Genomic DNA, 23,070 nt, shown 5'->3' on the forward strand with positions numbered 1-23,070 from the left:
GCGCAGGGCAGAGCTCAGGCTTTCCTCCAGGCATATCCTATTTCAGACAGTGGGGAAGAGATGGTGCACTGGGGTGGGGGTGCTGGAACTGATGTGTACGTGGCACGGGGGTGGGCATGTCCCAGCATGGCACCTGTGTAGTTTGCCATTTGCAGGTGCCAGCAGCAGCCTGGGGCTTCCAGCAGCCAGACCCTCTCCTGCTGTTGGGTCATCCCCCTACACTTTGGTTACAGCCCTTTTTCATGGAATCCTAGACTGGTTTGGTTTGGAAGGACCTTAAAGCTCGTCCAATTGCAATCCCCTGCCACGGCAGGGACACCTTCTGCTATGTCAGGTTGTTTCAAGTGCCCTCCAGCACTTGATCCAGGGATCCACAGCTTCTCTGGGCAACCTGTGCCAGGGCCTGCCCACCCTTACAGGGAAGGGTTTTTCCTCTTCTCCCCAGGCAGAGCCTGTACACCACACGAGAATGTTCCAGGGGAGAAAACAGGTCTGGGCTGGGCACCACCTTGCTTCCCACAGGGTCAGTTCCTGCAGCAGTGCCAGGGTGAGGGGTCCCTGTGGCTGTGACTGAGCAGGGCTCTCCTCACACCCACAGTGAAGGACACCACAGTGGGCATCCCTCGGAGCCTGCCTTGCTGTGGCTGAGGAAAGCAGGAGGTACCACTTGTGCACTGGGTGGTGGGTGAGAAGGGAGAGGCTGCATCTGGCTCCGTGTCAGTACATGACTGATTGGGAACGTGCTGGGATGCTGGCAGAGGCTGGGTAGCACTTGGGGTGCAGCTCCTGGTGCTCTGCAAACCAGAGTTGGGAGCAGCAGGTTGAGTTGCCTGCTGGGAGCTGTTTTCCAGCCTCGCGCAAGGGAAGGGAGCTAAAAATACAGCTTGTTTGCCTCCAGCTGGAGTTGATTTAGGTATCCCTGGCTGTTGTGGAGTGCAGCAGAGGACAGCCAGTAGTGGAAGTTTCCCAACTATAATTTCGCTGCTGTGCCCTCCCCATCCTGCTCCAAAAAGCAATGGCCAGGAAAAGCAGGGGGCAGGATGGGTGTTAAGAGCTCCCAACCTGCTATGCTCAGAGTTTCCACTACTTGATTTGCTTTTTCTCCTTCAGCAGAAGCAGGCCTGGAACTGCTGGAGGGGATGTTAAGAGGTTTATGTGTGCCATGCAGAACAGCCCTTCTGCATGGAACGTCAGCACGGCCACGCCCCACTTTTGGCAGCACATACCAGCACAAACATGAAATCATGTGGTTTCTCCTAGTTTTGTCTCCAGCCCTACGGTCCAGGTCCTGCCCTGGCTGGGCTGGAAGGTGTGAGAGGAGCTGCTGCTCCTCCTCTCCCATCCCCTGCATTGGGCTCCTGTCCTGCTGCAGCTGCAGGCTCTGCTCCATGTGGGGTGAGACAGCTCCGGCCTGTGCTGGCAGGGGCCTGGCAGGGCTGGAGTTGGCAGAATGCAGAGGATGTCAGGGTGTCATGGGGCTGATGTGTCCAACCCCCCAGGCACCTGCTGCTGGAGGAGAGGAGCAGCCCAGGAGTGACGTTCCCCCTCCTTGCACAGCCCCCAAAATATCCTAGGCTAGCTCAGAGGTAAGCAGGTTGTGAAGGGGAGGAATATCAGAAGATGGCAAAGATTTCCAAAAGAGGATCTTACCCCAGATATGTTGGTTCAGCTCTCTTTATTTTGTGATGTCCATGTGGAGAGCGGGGCACAAGAGGACGAACAGGAAATGTCAGGGGTCTGTACAGACTTTGGACAGGGTGGGCTTCCCTGGCTCTCCCCCAACCCCGTTGGGGCAGGAAGGAGGGGTCCAGGGTTATCTGATCAGAGTCACAGGGTCCCGGGGAAGGGGGAATAGAGTGCCCATGAGCTCACTGTAACACCGGAGAGCAGCTGTCATCTCACATCTCTGCTCTCCCTCCGTGCAGGTTCCTGACCACCTTCCCTGGTTTTTGATGCTGAATCAGGATTGTGTTCACTAAAGATGGAAACACTGGAGTCAGAATTGACCTGCCCAATCTGTCTGGAGTTATTCGAGGACCCCCTCCTGCTGCCCTGTGCCCACAGCCTCTGCTTCAGCTGTGCCCACCGCATTCTGGTGTCCAGCTGCTCCTCCAGCGAGTCCATCGAGCCCATCACCGCCTTCCAGTGCCCCACGTGCCGCTATGTCATCTCCCTCAACCACCGGGGCCTGGAGGGCCTCAAGAGGAATGTGACCCTGCAGAACATCATCGACCGCTTCCAGAAGGCGTCGCTGAGCGGCCCCAACTCCCCCAGCGAGAGCCGCCGCGAGAGGACCTACCGCAACAGCCCTACCATGTCCGTGGCCGGCGAGAGGATTGCCTGCCAGTTCTGCGAGCAGGATCCGCCCCGCGACGCCGTCAAGACCTGCATCACCTGCGAGGTGTCCTACTGCGACCGCTGCCTGCGCGCCACCCACCCCAACAAGAAGCCCTTCACCAGCCACCGGCTGGTGGAGCCCGTGCCCGACGCGCACTTCCGCGGACTGACGTGCCTGGAGCACGAGAACGAGAAGGTGAACATGTACTGTGTCGCCGATGACCAGCTCATCTGTGCCTTATGTAAACTGGTGGGCCGCCACCGGGACCACCAAGTGGCATCGCTCAGCGATCGCTTCGAGAAGCTGAAGGTAAGGACGTGGGATTCCTCCGGAGCGCTCCGAAGCTCAGTCTTTATGTGGGAGCTGAGGTTGTGGCGAATGTGATGTGAACCTGCGTGGATGATGTTTGACCTTTATGAAGTTTGAAATCTCCCTCTGCCCCCCATGCATTCACTTTTCATTCCTTTTTTTTTTTTTTTAATAAAAAAACCTGCAAGTGCCGTCTGAGGTCATGCTGGTGAGGCGTAACTGTGGCAGCAGTCATGTTCCCATTAGAACCCTGCTCATGCCTTTCTCAGCCGCTGCTTCCTCTGGCCTTTCTCCCTTCATGTTCCAGGCTCATTCTGCCCCAGAAGCGCTTTTCTGGGATCTTTGACCTGTTCATGTTCAGAACAAAACCACTCTCTCTACTCATGTGTTTTGAGGGCAGAAGGAATACTTCAATGCTCCAGCAAAAACACAGAACACCTGGGGATTTTTTGCACAGACCAGATTATTTTTTCCTCTTTGTTTTTAAACAAACTGGTGCCTGGAAAGAAATCTTCCTAGATGTCCAGTTTCTTGGGCTGGTTTCCCACCTCCCTGTCTCCAGACTCTCCTGAACTTGCTGTGAGGTGCCCATTGCTGTGACTAAAGACCCCAGATGGCATGAGGAATAGGATGGGATGTCCTGGGTGTTTCTTCCTCATATTCCAGCCACCAGGCTTGGCTTTGGGTTAGTGCTGCCAAATGAGGCCTGGGGAGGCTTGCTTTTCCTGCCAATCTCCCATCTCATCATCCTCACCTAAGCTTCCCCGGTGTGCAGAGCTGCGCCAGCAGCCCTGTCTGTAGTCCAGGACATTCTTTTTCCATGAGGAAATGTCTCAATTAGCAAATTGGAAACCTTTGAAAGCAGTGACCATGTATGTTTGCATGCAGTAAAGCCTGGGCAGAGAAGTTAAAACCTTGGAATATTCCTCCCTGATCTAGCCTGTTCCAGCCAGGCAAATCCTTTTGAGGAAGCCTAGCAGGTTGCCAGAACACTATTCTTGTCCCTTTTAAATAAGAATCTGATTTTGGCCATGGATGGAAGCTTTCCTCTGCTGAAACCATTTTTCCAGTGTCATTCATCCTGCCCAGCTCCTCAGTCTCTGCAGGGCTGGAGCTGCTGGGGGAGCGGGGGTGAAGGTGACCAAGCTACCTGGAGAGGACCTCGATGTGTGTCCTTCTTCTGCTTCATCCTCCAGCACATCCCTGCCTCTGGCTGTGCATTGGTGGGGGTGGTTTTGGGTGTTTCTTTTCCTGACACTCTGCCTCCACTGCAGAGATTGCTCAGGATCGATGCCGGGCTTCACCAACAGAGCCAGTTTTGTTCTGGCATCTTGTGCCATCTCCTTACATGGTCTCGGTCCAAGCTTCAACCACTGTGTGCTCCTTGGCAGCAATGAAAATCCTTGCAAGTACCTGAAATACTCAAAATCCTTAAATATGTGCTGATAGGATGCTGCTGCCGGGGAATCTGTGGCCAGTGGAGCAGCTGCTGCCTCCCATGTCCCGTGCCCATGGCAGGGCTCTGCCCCTCTGTCCCCTCCTCAGGACGTCACTGGTGAGCTCAGAGGCTGCTCCCAGAGCTCTGCAAGGCTCTCGGGCAGCCAGCAGTGAGCAGATGCACTTAATCCCTGGCTTTGATCCCGCATCCTGAGTGAGCTGGGAACGCCTTTCAAGTTAGATTTTTTTGAAGAAAAATTGGATTTTTGAAGTGAGTAACTTCCTGTTGTCAGAAGGGCTGTGCTTTCCACAGAAATCTTTGGTGGGGAATTTTTTTTGTCTCTTTAGAAGAGCTGAGTGCCTGAAACTGGACTAGTATGTGTAAATGAGAAACCTTCTCCCAGTGCTCCCCTTTCTTCCAAGCTGGTTTTACATCTAAAGTCTCCAGCGTGTGCCGGCAGCCTGGCTTCCCCGTGGATGCTCTGCAATGATCCATCCATACTGTACTATACACCTCCAGATGCTTTAGGAACCATCTTTAATCCCTTTAATGCACATGATGGGTTTATTTTGTGCATCTTCAACTCCATTTGTTTATGTTGTAAATTACAATTCCAGCCGGTGTGAGCAGTTTTCTGGATTTGAGCAGGGACCACATGGGTGCCAGGCAGGATGGGGCAGAGGATGGAGTGCTGGGTCATGTCCAGGAGCTTTGTGAAGCTGGGGTGCCAGGCATGGATGCAGTGTTTCCCTGGGAAGGTTGATGTCAAGGGTTATCAGCTGCAGATACCATTCCATGGTTCTCTGAGTCCCCATTCCAGCAGGCAGCTCCTGCTGTGGGAGCATCCAGCAGGATGGTGGTGCTTGTTTTCCCTCTCGGTGGGTGTGGGAGGGGTCGAGATGTTGAGCTCCGGCTGGAAGTCGACATTAAAGATGAAATTAAAACTGTGTGTGGATTAAGAGCAAAACAAATGGCCTGACCTAGATAGAGCGAGTGCCCGGACAGCAGTGCATTATCTGCCTGCTGAAATCTTAGCCAATTATAAATTCAGATTGCTTGAAATTTGTCATTGGCATCCTGCCTGCCCGGGTCCTGCCCACGCTGCGGTGCCAGGGCTGGGGCAGGGTCACGCTGGGGGACACAGCAAGAGCAGCTCTGTGCGCAGAGCTCCAGCTGGCTCCTCCGTCCACGAGTTCTGGTGCAAGGAGTATTTGAAGAAAGGATTTTGCCTTAATTACTGGCCACTGTCAGTGGCTTTTCTGTGAGCTCTGATCCCTTTAAAGAGCCAGAGAAGGGCCAGCTTCGAGGAGGCTTTTCCTTTGCTGGCGCTGAGTCTTCTGTAGATTGACAGGCTGGAAATATGCAAAAGAAAGAGAAGTGTGGTGTTTTGTAACACATCTGCTCTCTGCTGGAGAAAGAGCCATGAGCCAGGTGGAAAACCCATCCTCTGTTACCTGTCAGAGCAGCACTGCCTCCCGTGGGGCTGTGGGAGTGAGACCAGGGTTAACAAAGCCTCCCTGCGCTGACAAATGGTGCAGAGAGCTGGTAGTGATTCCAAGGCTTTTAGGAGAGTGGTAGGGTAGAAAATTGAGGAAAATCCTCCATCACGCCTCCCCGTGGGACTTGCTCACCTGGGAGCTGCGAGTGTGTTCCCACTAGTGCAGGGTGAGTCACAGATTGCTGCTTTATTTATAATTTACTGCACTACCATGGGGCTCAGAGGAATTTTGGTGTGTATATCTCTGTTTCTTCACACCAAGAAGAGTCAGCTGAGGACAAGGGCTGCAGTTGTGACTGCTGAGACTCCCACAGAACAGATGGGGGCAGTTCCCCGCAGGAACAGGGCTCTGGTGGTGTCGGAGCTGTTGGCCCCCGAGCCCTGAACTAGGGATGCTTTGGCTGCTTTATTTCCAGAAGGGGAGACAAGGGGATGCAGCCCCAGCCAAGGCTCACTCCAGGTCGGTGGTGGTGGAGGCTGGAGCCCCCCACTGCTGTGGGGACCTGAGGAAGGGACACGTGTCCCCTCAGGTGCCACAGCCTCGGCTGTGTGGGCAAGGGGGCTTTGGGCCCCCCAGCTCAGCCATGAGCTGTTCAACAGCTCTGGGTGTTTTTAGTGTTACCTCAGAGCTAGTTTGTTATCTAGTGACCTCCCTGAGCAGGGAAACCACACACCAGGGTCCCCACCACAGGGTTCTCATCCCCATGGTTGCCCTCAGGGGCAGAGCAGCAAGTGCTCTGCTGACACTGAACCCCCAGAAGATCATCCTCATCCCTGCTTAAATACTGACTGGAGGTCACAGGGGCCAGGAACCAGCGCTGAGAGCTGGGATCTTTGATCATTTGCTTTGCTTCCCAGAAATCTTTTTAGGGAGGGTTTTCTTTTTTATCTTATTAATAACTAAGCTATTATGGATATTGAGATAGCAGAGCTGCAAACTGCTTTGATTCGATTAATCTCTCACTTTTTCCAAATCTACATTCACATCCAAGATGATTTCAACGTTGCTATCGCAAGAGCAGCTTGAGCTGGAAAATGAAAGCATAAAACAGTGTGAAAATCCCTTGGTGATCCTATGTTTGGGATGAGGCTGGAGGATTCATCTCTAGCCTTTGTATCCTGGAAGATGGCAGCCCAGAACTGGAGTCGTGCCTCTCTGGAGGCAGAAGGATGGTTTGCAGATGAGGTTCTTTTTAAATAACAGGTGTCACTTTCTTTGATCAAAGTCCTGTGTTTCTGCAGCGGGGTGTGGTTGCCTGTCTGCTTCTCCCTCCTGAGGTGTTGAGAAAGGGCTCCCTTTCAGGCAACCCTCTTGCACGGAGGGGCTGTGGAGGGTGTGAGTCTCCATCCTTCCCATCCACTGGCTGCATTTCTGGACAGCTCACAGCTGCTGCATTTTCTATTTTATTTGGGTTTTTTTCCCTCTTTCTGCTCCTGGCACTTCAGCCACCTCAGTGACCAGCCCTGCCTGAAGGCTGTCTGTGCTGGGCAGAGCTCAGTGGGATGGGACAAGGGGTCTTGAGCTGCTTACATTGGAAGGTACCACCCTTTGGAGGAAGCAAAATCTATTTTTTGCTTTAAAAAATGCATAGCCAGCAGTTGGAGAGCTGCTCTTGTAGCCCTGCCTGAAGGCTGGGCAGCAGTGCTGTCCCAGGAGCAGCACTGGGGTGGTGGAGGGGGCTGTGTGCCCCTGCATCTCCTGGGCTGCATGCAGGGTGGCTGCTGCAAGGCTGCCAGCCCTCCTCCCCTGCACCACCTCCCTGGCAGGTGGAGGAGCAGCAATGCTGTCTCTCTCCCCACAGCTGGCAGCCCTCCGTTCCCCAAACAACCAGCAGCTCTGCCTAGGGATTGATATTCCTGCCCTGAGTAGCTCTTGTTTAATATTCAGGATATATTGCATTTGGGCACAATGAATATTCAAGAGTGGGAATGAGCAGAGCTCAGCTAATGCTGCTGGCTGAGCGCTGGGGGTGATGCTGGCTCTCCTCAGGCTCTGCTTGGTGATTCCTGGCATGTGTGTCCCTGAAAAATGGGTCCCAGCAACACTCAGTGGCTTTGAGTAATTTGGAAAGTCGGCTACGTGCAGTTGAGTGTCAGATGAATTTCTCAGAAGGCTCAAAACCTTGCTCTCTGATACTGAATATTGCTATTATTATCACATTAGCCTGTGAAACACCTGACAGGTGTAATTAAGTGATTTTACCTTGACAGCTGATGTGTTGTTTTTTTTTTTAAAGAAACAACTTTGAATACCCAATTGAAGTAGTTTGATGTGCCTTTTTGTAGAAATCAATATGCAGTAGCAGCACATCTGCTGATAAATCCTCCTGTGTCAGGAGTGGAGATGGATCTCAGGGACCTTGAGAAGGAGCGGGGTTACCTTACCAGCTGTAGGCTGGTTCTGCAGTGTCCCAGCTCCTGCTTTGTGCTTCCAGGATCTCCAGGGAAACATCCTCTTGCTGAAATGTGCTTGTTGGCTACTGTGGAGCGGGGCACATCTCCCAGAGCTGACAGATTCTGCTCCCCATGGGAGCTGTGACCCTTCATTTGACCTCAAAGATCTTTTCCACCCCAAAGGATTCTGTGAGCAGTGGCAGATCAGCCCACCTGGGTTTGATCTCTATCAACAAACAGGTAGGTCTGTGATGAGGAAAGCAGGGGTGTGTCCCCAGAATTTTCTGAGCTGGCTTCCAGATGAACAAGTTCTTGCATCTCTGATTCTGCTTCTGAGCTCTTGGCTGGGTGGTCGTAGGAGGGGCACATTTGGAGCAGCTGCAGAGCCCTGCCCTTGCAGGTGTCATGGCCCTGCAGTGCTGTGTGATGTGCAGTGGGAGCATATAAAGTCTGTACATGTGAGGTAGAGTGTTACAGTGAGCTCATGGGCACTCTGTGCCCCCTTCCCCAGGACTCTGTGACACTGATCAGATAACCCTGGACCCTCCTTCCTGCCCCAATGGGGCTGGGGGAGAACCAGGGAAGCCCACCCTGTCCAAAGTCTATATTGACCCCTGACATTTCCTGTTCGTCCTCTTTTGCCCCGCTCTCCCCTGGACACCACAGAATAAAGAGAGCTGAACCAATGTATTTTGGGGTAAGATCCTCTTTTGGAAATCTTTGCCATCTCCTGATACTCCTCCCCTCACAGCCTTGGATCTCTGGGCTAGCCTGATACTCAGGGGGCTGTGTGAGGGGGAACGTCAGGAGAGCATTGTGTCAGGAGGTGGGAGGGGAGGCTGTGCAGCCAGGCTGGGTGGCAGCACTGGAGTGGCACCGAGTGTGAGTCCTGCTGACTTGCTGCACCCATGAGGCACCCAGTCCCCCTGTGCTGGGCTCTGCTCGTGCACAGCAGGGTTAGGGGCTGTGTCTGTGGGAGCCAGGCCCTTTGTGGCATAATAGATCAGTGTCCTTGGCTCTTGCTGCGTGCAGCAAACAGACTCTCAGATATGAGGAGCGGGGATATTTCCAATCATCTTAGTCTCTGTGGCATGGATTAGGCATTTCCTGGTCATGCTGGTTGCCCTCCCTTCATTTGGTTGGTTTGGGAGAGCATTTTGCTTTAATGGGAACATGTCCAGCAGTGTTCTTGGGAGGGATTTCAAACACCACCACCAGTGTGAGCTCTCCTTGGCTCTGACCCCATCAGCTCTGTGCTTGTGGGGCTTCACCAGATGTGCTCCAGGATGGAGGGACCTGGGCAGCCGAGGGCAGGACGGGCTCCTGCCCCATGGCCAGAGGTGTGAGCAGCCACAGTGGCCAGGGAATTGGGTGGGATGTCCCAGCAGGAAACACCTTTTCCTCCTGAGAAAGCTGTTGGATAAATCTGCATCCTGCTATCCCGTGCACCTCCTCTGAGCATGGCCCTTTTAGAGCCCATTGTGAGCACTCCGGCTTTCCCAAGCATTCACATCTGCTTGTGAAAGGCTGGGATTTGGGCATTTTAGTATTCAAAATCATCACAATATGCAGCCAAATACTTGTGAGCCAGCTGAACCCCTTTGTGCTCTTGAGGGCATCTTTGGTTTATGGGATAAGCTTAGCGAATAATGTGTAAAAAGGTGTGTGTCATGCAGGATGTGCCAAAATGATAAATCCAGATTCCTCCCTTGTTTCTCCAGAGGGCTTTTGGGAACCAGACATCCGGTATCCAAAAGAAAACACGCACGGGTTGTCTTTCAGCATGAGTTCTTTGGCTTTGTTTGTTTATTTTTATGATGATGGTAATTGGAAACTAAAGGTCGAGAGACAAGAGAGCCTGATGGATGTACTCACTGCAGCTTTGTGTCCTGGCTGGAGTCAGATACTTGTGGCAGAGTGATCCATAAAAATCCAACCTCTAATGGAAAACATGAAAAAAACAAGCCCCTTCTTTGGCCTGCCAAGGAAGGAGTCGTGTCCTGCCTGAAGCTGTCCCAGTACTATAGAGAAGGAGAGGTTTCCAAGTGGTTCAGGGGTAATGGAGCTGCAGCATGATGCATGATAAAACCCATACCTCTTTCTGAAGTGTGTTTGTAAAGATTCATCTCAAAATAACTCACCCTGAGTATTTCCATACTGCTCGGAATGGCGTTTTTCCTGGATAAGTGGTCCACAGAACCATTTTTTATTAACACTGGATGGAGGATTGTGCATTTATTGGGTGCAGAAGTTGAAAGCTGGCTATTCCCTGATGGCATCTGCAGGCATAAAGCTGAGCCAGGATGCTGGGAAGCTGTGAGCCCATGGTGGAGTCAAGAACATTGATGTTCTCGGAGACTAATGACTAGGTTAAAGGCAGCAGAGTATGAATTTCTTTTCAGCCACATCTGCTTCCAACAGTCAGATCCAGCAGGAAGCCACGCAGGCTGGAAAATGGAAGGATGCTTAGAGAGGGTGTTAAGGAGAAAGCAGCTGGGGCAGGGTGGGGGGTTAGGAATGTGTTTTAGGAATGCTGTTTGCAACATAAACGTACTGGTTTTGTTTGGAATGTGCCAGGTGAGGACAGAGCAGGTTATTTATTGCAGAGATGAAGGTGGGACATACGTGGTGGCTTCCATTGCATTCTCCTCCCAGACACTCCCAGGCGCCAGTACAGGGCTCTTGAGGTATTGTCCTCCAGTGGCAGGGCTGGAGAAAAGGATGCAGTGGCATCTCTTCCCCAGTCCCTCGGGAAGCATCAATCTACTGGCAAAAGCCAAGGGGCTGCAATTCCTACTGTCACAGCCACCCCCTCCAGCTCAGGAGGCTCTGGAAGTGGTGGGACATAGGCAAGCTGAGTAAACAAGGACTCAGCCCACCTCCAGGGGCCATGGAGCAGGGCATGGGATGCAGTGATGTCTCACCAGGCAAGGTCAGGCTCTGCCCACTCCCACAGCCTGCCTGTATCTGCGGTGTGGCTTCCACGTGGCATCACACTGCTCTGGGCCTTGGCAAGCCCCTGCTGTGGTGCCATCCCAGGGGCAGATTGCTCCCTGGGATGCTCCTGGGCTTCCTGGCCCTTTGGAATGCCAGCACTGAGCTGTGCATCAGGGGTAGGGGAGATTCACAGCTGCTGTGGGTCACTTCACAGTGCCACGGGCTCAGAGGGGGCTGGTGCTATTCCATTGGGGCTGGAGGAGTCCTGGGGTTTTGCTTTAATCTTACAAGTCACGAGACTAAAGGGTGAATTTTTAACAGAGCCGGGCTACAGGTGATGTGTGCAAGGCTGAAGTCTCCCACTGAGCAGCAGTTTGTCCAGTTCCAGGTGTGAGCTGTGATGTGCCAGCTTTCTCCACCCATGGGGTCAGAGCATTTCCCTTGGGAACAGCCTCTCACCCAAGGGGTCAGAGCATTTCCCTTGGGAATAGCCTCTCACCCATGGGGTCAGAGCATTTCCCTTGGGAATAGCCTCTCACCCAAGGGGTCAGAGCATTTCCCTTGGGAATAGCCTCTCACCCAAGGGGTCAGAGCATTTCCCTTGGGAATAGCCTCTCACCCATGGGGTCAGAGCATTTCCCTTGGGAATAGCCTCTCACCCATGGGATCAGAGCATTTCCTTTGGGAATAGCCTCTCACCCAAGGGGTCAGAGCATTTCCCTTGGGAATAGCCTCTCACCCATGGGATCAGAGCATTTCCCTTGGGAATAGCCTCTCACCCAAGGGGTCAGAGCATTTCCCTTGGGAATAGCCTCTCACCCATGGGATCAGAGCATTTCCCTTGGGAATAGCCTCTCACCCAAGGGGTCAGAGCATTTCCCTTGGGAATAGCCTCTCACCCATGGGATCAGAGCATTTCCCTTGGGAATAGCCTCTCACCCATGGGATCAGAGCATTTCCCTTGGGAATAGCCTCTCACCCAAGGGGTCAGAGCATTTCCCTTGGGAATAGCCTCTCACCCATGGGATCAGAGCATTTCCCTTGGGAATAGCCTCTCACCCAAGGGGTCAGAGCATTTCCCTTGGGAATGCTCTCTCCCTTCCCCTAAGAGCATGCCCATGGGCCGTGTTGGGCTTGCTAATGCCAAGGAGTGCCAGTTGCTGCAGACCAGAGAGGAATTTGGTGTTGGTCCTTTAGCTGATGCTTCTGCTGGAGACAAAGTGCTGGTTATTTATTTCTTGGTCTTCTCTATGTTTGGGCTTTCCTTGGGCACATCTCCCAAGCACCCCTCCCCTGCAGGCAGCATTCCCAGCAGTACAGTGGATTTGGGGGTGGCAAATGCAGCCAGGACCTGCAGTTTGGGCATCTGTGTTCCTCCTTCTCCTCATCACCATCTGTGAGCCCTGCAATGTGCCTTAGGTGTAGCGTGGTTGTTATGCTCTGGAAGAAGAGAAATTATTGTCTTAGCTCATTTTTATCTGTTTTTCCTGATTAAATGAAAGGGAAATTTATTGTTTCCCTTCCCACACAGTGATAGTGTGGCCACTGGAAAACAATCTATATTAAAGTTTAGGACTGGGAAGAGGATGAAGGAGGGTGGCACAGCCTGGGGCTAGTCCTAGGGAGGCTGAGGACCCCCTTCACCCCTTGCAATGCCCCTGCCTTGGGAAGCCCATGCCTCTGCCCTGGACCGTGTTTGCTCAGCTCCTTCTTCCCTTGCTCAAACCCAGCATTTCTGTTTCATCTGATGCCACTCGGTTCTTAAAGCTGTGATTCTGAATTTCACAGTGTTCCTTGTCAGTCTCAGCAGGAAATATGTTTGGGACCAGTTGGGAAACAGAAGGAAAAAAAATTACCAGAAGGGTTTTTTTCACTCCTTTGATCTGTATTTATTTATTTATTTATTTATTAGCAGAAAGCGCAGCGAGAGTGCAACTCATCTCCCACAATCTGTTTGCTGCTTGCTGGGTATTAGAGAATGACACCAGCTGGGCTGGTGAAAAAAGCCTTAAAAAAGAATAATCCCAAAGCCACATTAGCAATTAAACATGTCACTCCCTGAACTCTGGGGTTTAATCCATTTTCTTCCCACATTTTCTCTTCCTTTTTTTAAATTCTTTTTTTCTTATTCTCTCTTGCTTTGTTTCTGGATTCTGGTCAGAGGCCATGCCAGATGGGGGTTGTGTCTCAGACTGATGCTGAGTTATTTTATATTCTCCTCAGGATTAATTAATGCAATGCATGGGCAGCTCCTGGGTGATGCTCCTCTCTGAGGGGTGTGGGGTGAGCGGTGCATTTGGGTCAAAACTCCGAGGGCGGGGTTTGAGATGCTGAATCGTGGATTCCTTTAGGTTGGAAAAGCCCTTTTAAAATCGAGTCCAACTGCTGGAGCTCACCCTAGGTCAGGGTGGCTCTGTGTGGTGGAAAAATCCCTCCTCCAACCCGTGCTTCCAAAGGAAGGCTCAGCAGTCTCTGGTGTTCAGTCTCAAGGCAGTTTATTGCAAGTTATCTAAAAGATTTTCTTCTGGGGCTGCTGTGGTTTGCTCACAGCTCAGGCAGAGGCACACACACACCCTGACATCCTCTCTGACCCCGACTGCTTCTTCTCTCCCTGCCAGGGCTGCTGCTGTCTTTTATATGGGACATTACGTGTGACATGGTTACAGCTTTTCCCAATGCCTATTACCTATATTAAATGGGGATTTTCTACTCTAAACCAATCTGTGAGTGCCAACATCACCAAGAACATGGAGGTGAGGAAGAAGAAAGAGGAAGGACAGGGCAGGCCCAAATCCCTCCATCTTAAAACCTATGGCCCCCATATGCAAAACTAAAACCCCCCTGTACAAGTATTAAAACCCCCCTGTACAGCATTAAAAAATTCTTCCCTCTACTTTGTGACTACTTCTGCTATAATATCTAAACTTTTGCGACTTCTTATTCTTCCTGCAAGTTTGGTAAATCATTCCATGGTTCAAATCCAAAATCTGTTTCCAGCTGCCTGCCAGGGTCTCAAATGCTTCTGACCTGGATCTGGAACGTCCAGAAATGTCTGAGGGACATTTTGAGTTCTGACATTCAGCCATCAGCCAGCACCTTGTTCATCACTAACTCATGTCCTCCCAAACCCTTCCATGGTTCTAATACAGCAGCAGGGACAAAGCCCCTTTTATATGGGACCAGAGCCTTGAGAAATGACTTGGGAAGCTGGTGGGGGAACCACACCCTTCCTGTTCTGGGCAGCAGGAATGTAGGAGGGGCTGTCCTCCTGCCCACCTGCCCCCAGGCTGGGCTGCAGGGGCCGGGCTGGGGGTTTCCATCCTTTCATCCAAGCTGGGTGTGAGTAGGGCAGAGCAGGGATGCCTGGGGGTCCCGCCAGAGAGGCAGCCCTGGCACTGAGCTCCATTCATGCTGGGCTGAGGCACAGGGAGAGCGGGGAAAATTAAGGAGAATAGAGAGTAATAAACGTGACGGTTTTGGAATAATTTAAATCCAAGTCATGCCCAGCCAAGGAGTTTATTGTTCAAGTTGCCCACGGCTGAGCTTTGTGTAACCTTGGGTAAGTGAAGGGATCCTGCACACCTCTAGTATGATCTGTGGTGAGTTATTTACTGCTCAAAAGCTACTTTTTAACTGTTGTAAAACACCACGATCAAAATCTAGAAATTGAATTCTAATGGGGCTGTTCCAGAGCCCAGGCTGAGGCCTCTTGTGGAAGCCCTGCCAGCACATAAATCTGTGGCGTCAGAGGGAACAAAAAGTTCCCATTGGCAAAGATCGTCTCTAAAGAAAGATGAGGGACTTATGGGGGGGGGGGGGAAGAAAGGAAGGAAAAGCAAATTAGATCAAGGTTCAGTGAGTGACCCTCAGGGTTGGGGTCTGCCAGGGGGATTGATGTGGGAGGGTTACCCTTGTGCCTTGACACCATTCAGTGTTGAAAGAGTCTTTTGACCCATCGGTGGATGAGCAGGAAAGGGGCTGCTGGAGCCAGATGGGGCCAGGAGCAGGCAGGGAAGGGGCCAGGAGCAGGCAGGAGGAGCAGGCAGGAAAGGGGTCAGGAGCAGGCAGGGAGCAGGATTCCTGCGTCAGCCTTTCATTATAATAACTCAGGATCTGCTGCAGAGAATGGCCTAAGGGTTTTGGCTGATGCAGCTGAGCTCCTGTGTGGTGGCAAGGGGTACAAAGAGGTGAGGCTGCGATTTTCCTGCATGTGGGAATTCCCGTTCTTCCTTCCATGTGCATAGTCCTCCTCTGGTGTAGCTCCAATGCTGAACTTTGTAGGGAGCTGCTGCAGGACCTTTGGGGTTCCCAGGCTCTCTCTCCCACTGGGAGTTGGGAGTCAGGCCAAGACCCTGAGGAGCTGGGATGCTCTTTGCAGCTCCCTGTGCTGCTGATGCCAGTCTGCTGCCCACCAGGCCAGCCCCAGTGGGACTTACTGGGCTGAAGGGTGCCTCTGGTTCAAGCACCATCCCAGCTATTCCAGGGGATTTGGGAAGCCCCTCCTTTGGGAGGAGAGGGGATGTGAAATCAAAATCATGTCAAGCCAAGCATCCCAGGGCTGGTATGTGTGTTATGCTGAGACTTTGTGGAGGAAAGCTCAAACGTTGACTCAAATCCACTCCAAAGGCTTGGGGGAAAAAAAAACCAAAAAAACAAAAAAACAAAACCACAAACAACACAACCAAAGCAAACCCACAAGGTGTTTGTTTATTTTCTGAAACTCTTGGGATTTTCCAGCCAGCCTCATGACTCCCTCGGGCTCTTACTCACTAGGATGGAATGGAAGGCCTGTGCTGGGCAGCCAGGGTTGGAGGGCAGGGGCTGGCAGGGGACCCAGGGGCAGGGGCTACCTGGGGGCTGCTGCTTGCCCCTCGAGAGCCCTTGTCTTGCTGCTGCATGCCAGTGATGGTGGCTCCACCTGGCCCAGGGCTCTCCCAGGGGAACAGCTGGATGCTCTTGGTCCATGCTTGGAAACCTTCTGCGTGTGGTGATGGTCTGCATTTGTGAGGAGGGGGTGACAGCGACACTGCCCCCTTATCAACCCTCCTGAGGGTCTGTGAGTGGCCCTGGAGTCCTGCCTACAGTGCTTGAGGCTCCCCTTTACTGGCTGTATCATAGAGCAGATCCGTTTCCTTCCTAGGGTGGAGGAGGGAAGGAGACTTTTCCTTTTATCAGAAATGGATGGGCTTTTTCTGGAGCAGTGAGCAAGGGCTGATGGGAGCTTTGCACTTCCCTGGGTGCAGCTTTAGCCAAGTTTGAAGCAGCTGCAGCAGGTTTTGGCATGAGCACTTACCCTGTGCTCAGCACGAAGGTTCCAGTGGTCCCTCCCCTCCGCGCTTCCCAGATGTTGTAACTTTTGGAAAAGTCTGCCTTGGGTTGGTTCCTGCTCTTGTTCCCGAAGGTGGTCTGCAGAGAGGTTTGGGCTAGGGAGCTCCTGGGGTGCTCAGTGCCACTGGCTGGCATATGGCCGTGGTTTTGGGGTGAGGAGGGCAGCAGGGCTGGGCACAGGGGCTCCCTCTGCTCTGCCCAGAGCCGCTGCCTTGGGGCACCTGCCAGCAGCGCCAGTGTGCCCAGCCCCAGGGCAGCCACGGCAGGCAGGGCTGTTTGCTCCGGGAGGGAAAACCTGTTCAGGCATTTTCTCTCGTGCCCGTTGCCGTAAGACATTGGAGCTTGAGCAATCCACGGGGCTGGTGCCCAAGATCTGCTGGATAAGCTGGCACTGGCCTTGTGCCCAGGAGCGTGTTGGGATGTGCTGGAGGAGGCCGTGGGCTCGGACCCGTGGGCTGCTGTGGGCCTCAACCCATCGGAGTCACCAGCGGTGCCCTGGCTGTGCAGGGGCATGGGCACAGGCTTTGCTGGCCCAGGATTTCTGTGGCAGCCACGGTGCCACTTGGTCTGGTGGGACTCTGGGATACAAAGGCTGTGGAAGTTCAGTGTCCACTCCACAACTCTGCCAAGTCCCCTCTAGCACCCCTTGCATTGCAGGGGCAAAAGGAGTCCCCAGGCAGCACCAAGGCTCTGGCCACGGAAGAAACTCCAAAAATGCTGTTTGTGCCATTGCTTGGTGATGGTTTTGGTGATTTTTCGGTAGGTTTAGGCATTTTGTTTACTTTTCCAGAAGCAAAAGAGCAAAGGGGTAAAGGCAGAAGGACTGGGACTCTGCTTGCGTGTGCACAAGGGGTTAAAGCCTTCTCCAGCGTTGGCACATTCACCCTGAGGCTCAGTTTGTACCGAGTGCATCTATCTCAGCATCTCCAGCGCTGGTTTGAACAGCCTCACCGTGGCTTTACATAAACAACAAATCAGCCAAAATAAGCCCCATCCCAGGCAGTTGTCGGCGTGTCGGTTCTACTTCCCAGAGAAACCCAGGGCTCTGCGTCCTGCTGCGCGCTTTGGCAGCGCCCACGCCAGACCTGCCAGCCCGGGCACGGCTGGGCCGGGCGCGGGGAGCGTTCCCAGGATCTGCCCCCGCAGCCAGGTGCTGGGGCAGGGAGCCCGGAGCGCCCGCAGAGCTCACCCAGCCTCGGCGTGGCTCGCAGCCAGCCGGGGAGAAACTCGGGGCAGGCTCCCCGGGATCTGTGGGATGGCCCGGCTGGAGGTGGGGATGAACGTGCCCCCGGCGGCTCTCACACCGTGCTGCTGCTGCTGCTGCTGAGAAGGTGGAAAGGTTGGTTCAGTGCAGGCACGTCCCACCCAAAGCAGGAGTTTGGGAGAGGTTATTTATGCGGCAGTCTCCACGGGCTTTACACCTCATAGGATCACAGAATATCCTGAGTTGGAAGGGACCCACCCCTTCTGGCCAGCTCCTCCACTTTTTCCATCCAAATTTGTTCTTCTGTCGGGAGGCGAGGAAGGGAGACCCAGGTTGTGGTGTCACCCTCCAGCCCATGCCAGCCTCTCACAGCAGGAGACAACTGTGGATGAGGGAGGAGGTCTGCCACAGGGCACATTGGCTTAATTGTCCCCATTTACTCCTGTCCTGCCCTTCCCAGCAGTGGGATGTGGGTTTCTGAACCATCCTTGGGGGGCTCTTTTTGCTCACTTGGGCAGGAACATAGCAAAACCCCAGTGGAAGAACACTTTCATCAATGGCTCCCAATGCTACTCTCCTTTGTCATCAAGGTATTAAGGGAAAGTAGCAGCTTCTTTCCTTCAGACAGGCTGCTCCCTTGTCAATCCAGAAAAAATAAGGTTGCCAGGGCTGTGTGGGGACATGCTCCAGGGTCATACTGGCTGTCCTTGGGGTGTTCAGGCATCTTTGGGATAGAGAGTACTTTGTATTGCTCAGTGCTGGGCTGTGTCTCCTGCTGCTGCTGCCTGCCTCATGCAGCTCCCTCCATCGGGGCCAGGTGCCACCAGGAATCTCTGGGTACCGTCAGTGCTGGGTGCTGTCTCTTCTGGCCCTGGTGCCCAAGTGCTGACACAAGTGCAAGGTTTGCAGCAGCCTTTTAGCCCTGACACTGAAGTTTTGTGACAATTAATCTTGCTATTCATATCAGTCTAATGAGCAGCGTTATTAGTATTATCGAGATGCCACAGTGGTAATTATATGTCTGTTTAACATGTGCTTTCAGTGCCGTTCCAATCCACTGTGATTCTGCCTGACATTATCCCACCATTAGCTTTGTTTGTTGTGTGCTGCAGAAGATAATTTGATGCTCCTAATCACTGCAATCCTCGTTAGTAAACTGTCCCCACGTGCCCGAGCTTTTGAGAGTGATGCCACAAGTGCAAGGAGTGTTTCTCTGGGAAATCTTCCCTGTTTTGGGGATTTCCTGTCCATCAGACTCTCCCTCAGAAGGGAGAGAATCTTTGGAAGATCCTGCCCCCCAAAATAAAGCAAGTAGATCTTTGCTCTAGCATCTGCAGCAGTTTCTCTGGTATTTTGCCTAGAAAAGGTTTTAAACTGAGAGGAATCCTCCAGTATGGGACAGGGGAAAGATGAGTGTGATTGCTGACACTCTCCTGGTGCTGTTCTGCCTCAGACTGTCCCTAGGCTCAGCTCCTCCGCCTGCTGCTGCAGGGATGGGGGAAGGAGTGAAAAAGGCTCCTGAGTGTGCGCAGGAGCTGCATCAACAGGGAATTAAAACCCAGCTGCTGGAGCATTTGATCAGCTTGTTTGATCATTGGAGCTGGAAGATGAATTTTCAGGGCACGCTGGGAGAGGAAAGGCTCCCGAGCGCGGGCTCTGTGTTCTGCTCTCAGGCAGTGGCAGTCAGCTCAGTGCCCCTGTCCAGCACAAGCCCCTGATGGGGAGTGTGGGGTGGGGAAGCTGTGAAAAAGGAGGGCTGAGGGACTCATATTCTAGAGTCTTGGCAATGACTCACTTGCCCTGTGTTATGCTGGGAGGGGGCTCTCTGGGGCAGCTGGTTCTGGTACTTCTGGCTGCTCAACTCAGTTCCTGCTGGTGGGATGCACCCCAGAGATGGGATGGGTATCACAGCCCTGGAGATGGGTGTTTCAGCCCAGAGATAGGTGTCACATCTTCCAGACAGATGTTTCAGTCCCAGAAATGCTGTCACAGCCCAAAGGTGGCTGTTGTAGCCCCAGAGATGGGTGTCACAGCCCCGAGATGGGTGTCACAACCCCAGAGATGAATGTAGGCAGGGTGGCTTCCTTCCCTTTGTGTTTCTTACTGAGCTTTTCCTTTCAGATGGTCCCTCCCCATCCTTGGACATTGTCAGCACAACCTCTTTGTCTTCCTCCTTCTCCTCCTTGGCCCTTGTTCCTCGTCTACTTCCAGCTCTCATCCCTTCCAGCATGGATTTTCTGATTTCAGGCTCTGCCCAGCTTCCAGATGAAGGAACTGAGAATTAATCCATAGGGACAGGATCTGGGTGCCAGTGCCATGGCAGGTAACAGTGAGGTGCTGATAGAGGCAGTAGAAGCATGAGGAGGATGAGACACCAAACAAACCTCAGGCTGGGACAAACAGACGGGCTGGAGCCTGAACCATTTGCAGACATAATTGATGCATTTATTGGCCATTAATATTTTAGATTAAAACTGTGTTCTGCAGTGTTTTGGCTCAGTAAAGCCAAATCCTGTGCCAAGCTCACAGCACAGGTCAGGCTTGGTGTCACTCCTGCCACTCGTCACCAACCTCTGGTGCCAGGTCTGACTGATCCCTGCAGAATGATCTCCTATGACTCCTGCCATAACTTAAAATGAAGGAGCTTGAGCTTCACTCTCCAGCTAATGTTGTATTTGTAATTCAAACCATTTCTTCCCGGTGTTTAGGCTTGAATTCTGCTTTGCAGCCACTTTGTGTTTCCCATTCAGTTTGGGAGAAGCCAGATCTCAATCTTGATGCGCAGCCCAGATAGTGAGGAGGTGGGGAACAGATACCTTCTTCAGAATTCTCCCTTACTTCTTGCTTAAATTTTGCTAATTTGGTTTGGGAGGTGAGATAGGAGTTGAATGAGGTGATTAGTAAATCTTTGATAAACCCATTATCTGGTGAAAATCGCAAAGTAGCTTTTTTGATGTTGAATGGAACCAGATGTTCTTTGGGAATGTATGAATCTTCCATGAGTTTCTCTCTAGCACTAAACTCCCTGCTCAGTGCATTCCCTTTGAATTGCATCTCTTCATTTCTGCCACAGACGCTTGGTTGTTTATTAAGTGCAGATAGGAATTTGCATAAATGACTTGCCAAATCCCAGATTTCCTGTAGCAGCCTCAGATGGGTGTTTGTGCCCCTGAGATTGTATTGCTGCTTGGAAAAGCTGTCAGAGCCTGTGGAACCCCAGCCATGCTCTGAGCCAGGTGTCACAGGTGCCCAAGGGGTGGTCCCATGGCTTCTGAGAACACGTCCCATATCACAGGGCTTTGCCTAATGAAACTCTCCTGGTTGTGAATCACACAGAGAGGCCCAGAGAATGAAGAGGAAACTTGAATGGAAAAAGTGCTTGTTGATGCTCTTTCTGAGTTTGTCTTCTTCTGCCTTTAGTAATTGTAGGTGACACCGAATCTCCTGCTATTCAGACACACCCGTGTACCTCACATCAGTATGTGTCAGGCTTTTTCCCTGGAAATTCCATCTACCCTGAGAGTATTCCAAAGGGCTCTTCCCAGCCAGACAGTTACCTGCAGCAAGAACAGTTAACATGATTGCAGTGTCCTTAGAGCACTCCTGGAGACTGCTGTTCACTGGAGTAGTTAGTGTCTTGCCCTGCCCTGCCTTTCCCTGCCCTGTCCTTCCCTCCTTTCACCTGCCCTCCTTTTCCCTCCCCTACCCTCCTCTCCTTTCCTCTCCACTTCTCTCTTTTGAGGAAATCTTTGATGGTGTTCTTTGCCTACCATGTATTCATAGAACTCATTCAAAGATGCATCTTCTTTCCACCAGTCAGCTCTTCCAAGAGGATATACATATTTATGGAATGAAGCTTTATCTGTCTTTTATACTTTTGAAGGGTTTTGTTCACTTTGGCTGCAGAGCTAGCAGTGCCAGGGTGCTGGCTTATGCCTGACAGCTGGTCCTCAAATGTGGAGATTTCAAGATGTCTCATGGTCTGATGTCTCCTTGAGCTGTGTTGTTGTTGGTTTGTCCTCTGGTTGTCCCTCTGCCTTCTGACAGCCCCTCCAGGCACATGGTGTGTTCTGGTTTCTAATCCTTCCCCATGCCTGAGACTTGCTGTGTGTTTCAGGCTGTGGGTTGTGCCTGTCCTTTGGAATCTTTGTCTTCCCAAGGTTGTGGGTGACTCCTGCTTGGCCTTGCCCTGGGGCTTGCTGGGCTGCTGCCCCCCAAAGTGCTGCTGGTGGAGCTCTCTGGGCACGGGACCCTGTGAGCCATCCACCCCTGGGCATCTTGCAGACCCCAGATCTGGCAGGATGTGCAACAGGGATTTGCTCACCTGAGTGTGAGGTGAACAAATTGAGGATCGTGGGAAGGATCTGCACTGCTGCCAGCACTTGGATCCTACAGCTCCAGCAGCAGGAGCCCCAGGAGGCAGAAGGAACTTGCTCCCTTGCAGCCTCCACAGAGCAATCCTCCTGCGCAGGGAGGGCTTTGGGCATCATCCCCAAGGCCACAGGGACCCAAAGGGGTGACAAATGAGTCCCTTTTGCTGCACAGGAGAGACAGAAACCCCAGAGGATGGAAGGCTGGAAGGTTGAGACTGAAGGAGTAGGTGAACATCTGCAGCATCTCCTTTTCATTTTTTTCTCTCTTTCCTCAATTTTTGTGGTTTCATCACTGTGGCAGAATAAAATAGGATCATTGTTAATGGCTTACTTTTCTGACAGAAGGGATTTTTCACGGTAGCAGGAATTCCAGTGACATTGAGATCCACTGAGGACAACAGAGCTGCTTCCTGGGTTCCTCCCAAAATGAGCCCTGGGGTTTTTTGGGGCCGGTGGGGGGACCACGGCTGGTGGGGAGCTCTGGGGCTGCTGCCAGCACTGGCTTCCATCACCCATCTTGCAGTGAACTCAGAGAGGGGAAATGGGAGCTGTTCCCCAACCCTTCTACCCCTCGGGCTGTGCAGCTGTGGTGATTCCTACAGCAGAGCATCAGAAAATTGCCCCTCTATAACTCCTGGTTTGGAAGGAACCAGGAATTACTCACTGTAGAAAAATTCCTGGAAAAAGGCATTGCTTGGAGCACTGGAAATTTTTCCTTCTACTCTGTCTTTTTAAAGGAATAAATAAAAATAGTGGGAAATGCACAAATACGCTCCAGGCTCGCTGTAGTTTGGGAATTTTTTATAGCAAATGTAGCACATTTAATAAGATGTCTGAAAATCACATTCTTTTAAGCTGAAAAACACACGGCCTGAACTAGGGAGTAAAATCTCGGTGTTTAACTAGGACAGCTCCGACAAGCAGATCATGCTTAGATGACTTCAGGAAAACAACCTGGCTTGTCATAGTGAGAACAAATATAATAAAATATTTAAACAATTTTCGATACTTCTGTAATGGTACAGAAAACCAGGATAATATGCAAGCGGAGAAGAATGGCTTTGGAGAGATTGAAGGATGTAAAGACTGAAGGACCTAAATCAGCCATACATATTTCTGCCAGGATGAACCTCTGTGATGCCCAGAGGCTGCCCCATCCCTGGAAGTGTTCAAGGCCAGGGGCTTGGAGCAACCTGGTCTAGTGGAAGGTGTCCCTGCCCATGGCAGGGGGTGGAACTGGATCAGCTTTAA

At 52.1% G+C, this 23,070-nt stretch overlaps 1 protein-coding gene across 2 annotated transcripts in view; it reads left to right on the forward strand.

Moving 5' to 3' along the window:
• The window catches only part of MID2 (midline 2), a 65,789-nt gene that overhangs the window by 13,882 nt on the left and 28,837 nt on the right, over window positions 1-23,070 (forward strand). For both annotated transcript variants that reach the window (XM_021547800.2, XM_021547801.2), the window contains exon 2: window positions 1,926-2,647. In XM_021547800.2, coding sequence (XP_021403475.1) covers window positions 1,982-2,647 — 666 coding nt within the window. In that variant the 5' untranslated portion in view covers window positions 1,926-1,981. The remainder of the gene's footprint in view (window positions 1-1,925; window positions 2,648-23,070) is intronic.

Source organism: Lonchura striata, chromosome 14 (genome assembly GCF_046129695.1).
Source record: "Lonchura striata isolate bLonStr1 chromosome 14, bLonStr1.mat, whole genome shotgun sequence".
NCBI lineage: Eukaryota > Metazoa > Chordata > Aves > Passeriformes > Estrildidae > Lonchura > Lonchura striata.